Genomic DNA, 1792 nt, shown 5'->3' on the forward strand with positions numbered 1-1792 from the left:
TTCTAAAATTCTAAAACTTTCTAAGAAAATTTTAAGAATTTTAAAATTTTCTGTACGAATTAGTACTTTTCAAAAATTTTCAAAAAAGGATTGAAGATATATTTTATACTTTTACTATAAATAAATTCTGTTAGAATTTCTTATATATATAAATATTAAATATTCTGACAAGATTTTTTATTCTATAATTTTCTAAAATTAAAATTAAGATTAAATTAAGATTTTAATTAAAATTAAAGTTAAAATTAAGATTAAAAAACCTGAACAAATTTGATACATTTTTTTAGAATTCTTCATAAATTTTAATTATGAAAAATTCCTAAATTTTCTAAGAAATTACGAAATTTTTTTTCACCAGGGTGACCATCTAGTAATATATCGAAATCTATGCTTGTGCGATCAGCTGGTCTTGGTGTCTGGTATAGTCTGGCATCGGCTTGTCTCGCTCTCGAGAAGTAACGATAGAAAATGTCGCGCAAGGCAATTAAGGCGATTAATTGGGCGGCGCTCGCCGAAAGGATTCCCGAGACGGAGAAAAATGTGTTCGCCACCTTCAAAACCAAGTCTGACCAGTATCTACGACGGTCAGTAAATATGTGTATCATGTTTCTCGAGATTGTCATATGTGAGCTATTATATAACGCAATCAGAATGTTTCTTATTTTCAATGAAAATTACAGATTTGAATCTTGATATTATTAATAACATTAATATGGGTTCATATTGTTTATATCATATTTGTAGAATGACTGCAAACCCAGAGGCGCCTCCAAAAATTGATTGGGCGTATTACAAGAAAAATATTGCCTTAGCTGGATTAGTCGATAAATTTCAGAAGGACTACGAATCCTTTGCAGTGCCGTATCCAGCAGACAAATATACCTCGCAACTCGAGGGTCAAGAGAAGGAATTGGTAATAATTGCGATTGCAAAATGTTACATTTGTCATTTCTTCTAAATTATGAATGTATTGCAGCATGCTAAAATTCAGCAATTCATCTCTGAGTCGAATGAACGCATTGCCACTGCTAGCAAGGAAATTGAGAGAATAAAGGGTTTATTACCTTTCTCTGAAATGACAATGGAAGATTTCCGAGAATCTTATCCAGATCAGGCTGTAAATAACGACAAACCAACAGCCTGGCCGCACACACCTGAGTTCCAGCCAGAAAACGATCCAGGACGACCGGCACATCATTAATACACCAGAATGTGCTAAAAATGGTCAAGATGTAAAATGTAGTCATACTTCTAGCATACTCAAAAATGTATGTTAAATTGAAAAATAATTTTGTTCTTTATTTCTGTGTTGTCATCATATGCATCTAAAAGTAAATTTGCATCTATAAAAAAATATGTCAATTTTTTATATAGAAGACAAAACCTTTACATATATATTATACGCATCTAAAAGTAAGAAATATGAAATGATACAATAAGTGATTTAATTAAAATATGAGGTAATTTTGCAATAAGTAACTTGCATTTGATTTAATAAAAATTCAAATTCTATTTACAATTGGTAAGAAAATTCATATACACAAGTAAAGATTCAAATCTATTTAGGAATCTTGTTTAGCCATGATTTGAAAATGAAATGTATCTTATAAAAATAGTAACAGTTAATTAAAAAATTATTTAAAAACACTAAATATAGCAAGAGAAATATTACACGAGTCATATGATTGAGTTTGTAAAATAATTGTGTTCAACTGAATATCCCTTGATAAAAATTATTTACAGAATGTCTCATAAAAATTTTCAGATTTTCTATAAATTTTAAAACTTCCTC

The 1792-nt window shown here is 29.2% G+C and overlaps 1 protein-coding gene across 1 annotated transcript; it reads left to right on the plus strand.

Annotated features, from left to right (window-relative positions):
• Positions 1 to 387: 387 nt before the first annotated feature.
• Positions 388 to 1354, plus strand: LOC145974394 (ATP synthase subunit d, mitochondrial). Its single transcript, XM_083104201.1, has 3 exons — positions 388 to 584; positions 745 to 913; positions 977 to 1354. Exons 1-3 carry the CDS (start codon positions 469 to 471, stop codon positions 1199 to 1201), a joined length of 510 nt encoding a protein of 169 aa, XP_082960327.1. The 5' UTR covers positions 388 to 468; the 3' UTR covers positions 1202 to 1354.
• The last annotated feature ends 438 nt before the right edge of the window (positions 1355 to 1792 follow it).

This window comes from Camponotus vicinus, unplaced genomic scaffold, assembly GCF_025532165.1.
Source record: "Camponotus vicinus isolate PSW18456_S1 unplaced genomic scaffold, iyCamVici1.0 SCAF_7, whole genome shotgun sequence".
Lineage (NCBI taxonomy): Eukaryota > Metazoa > Arthropoda > Insecta > Hymenoptera > Formicidae > Camponotus > Camponotus vicinus.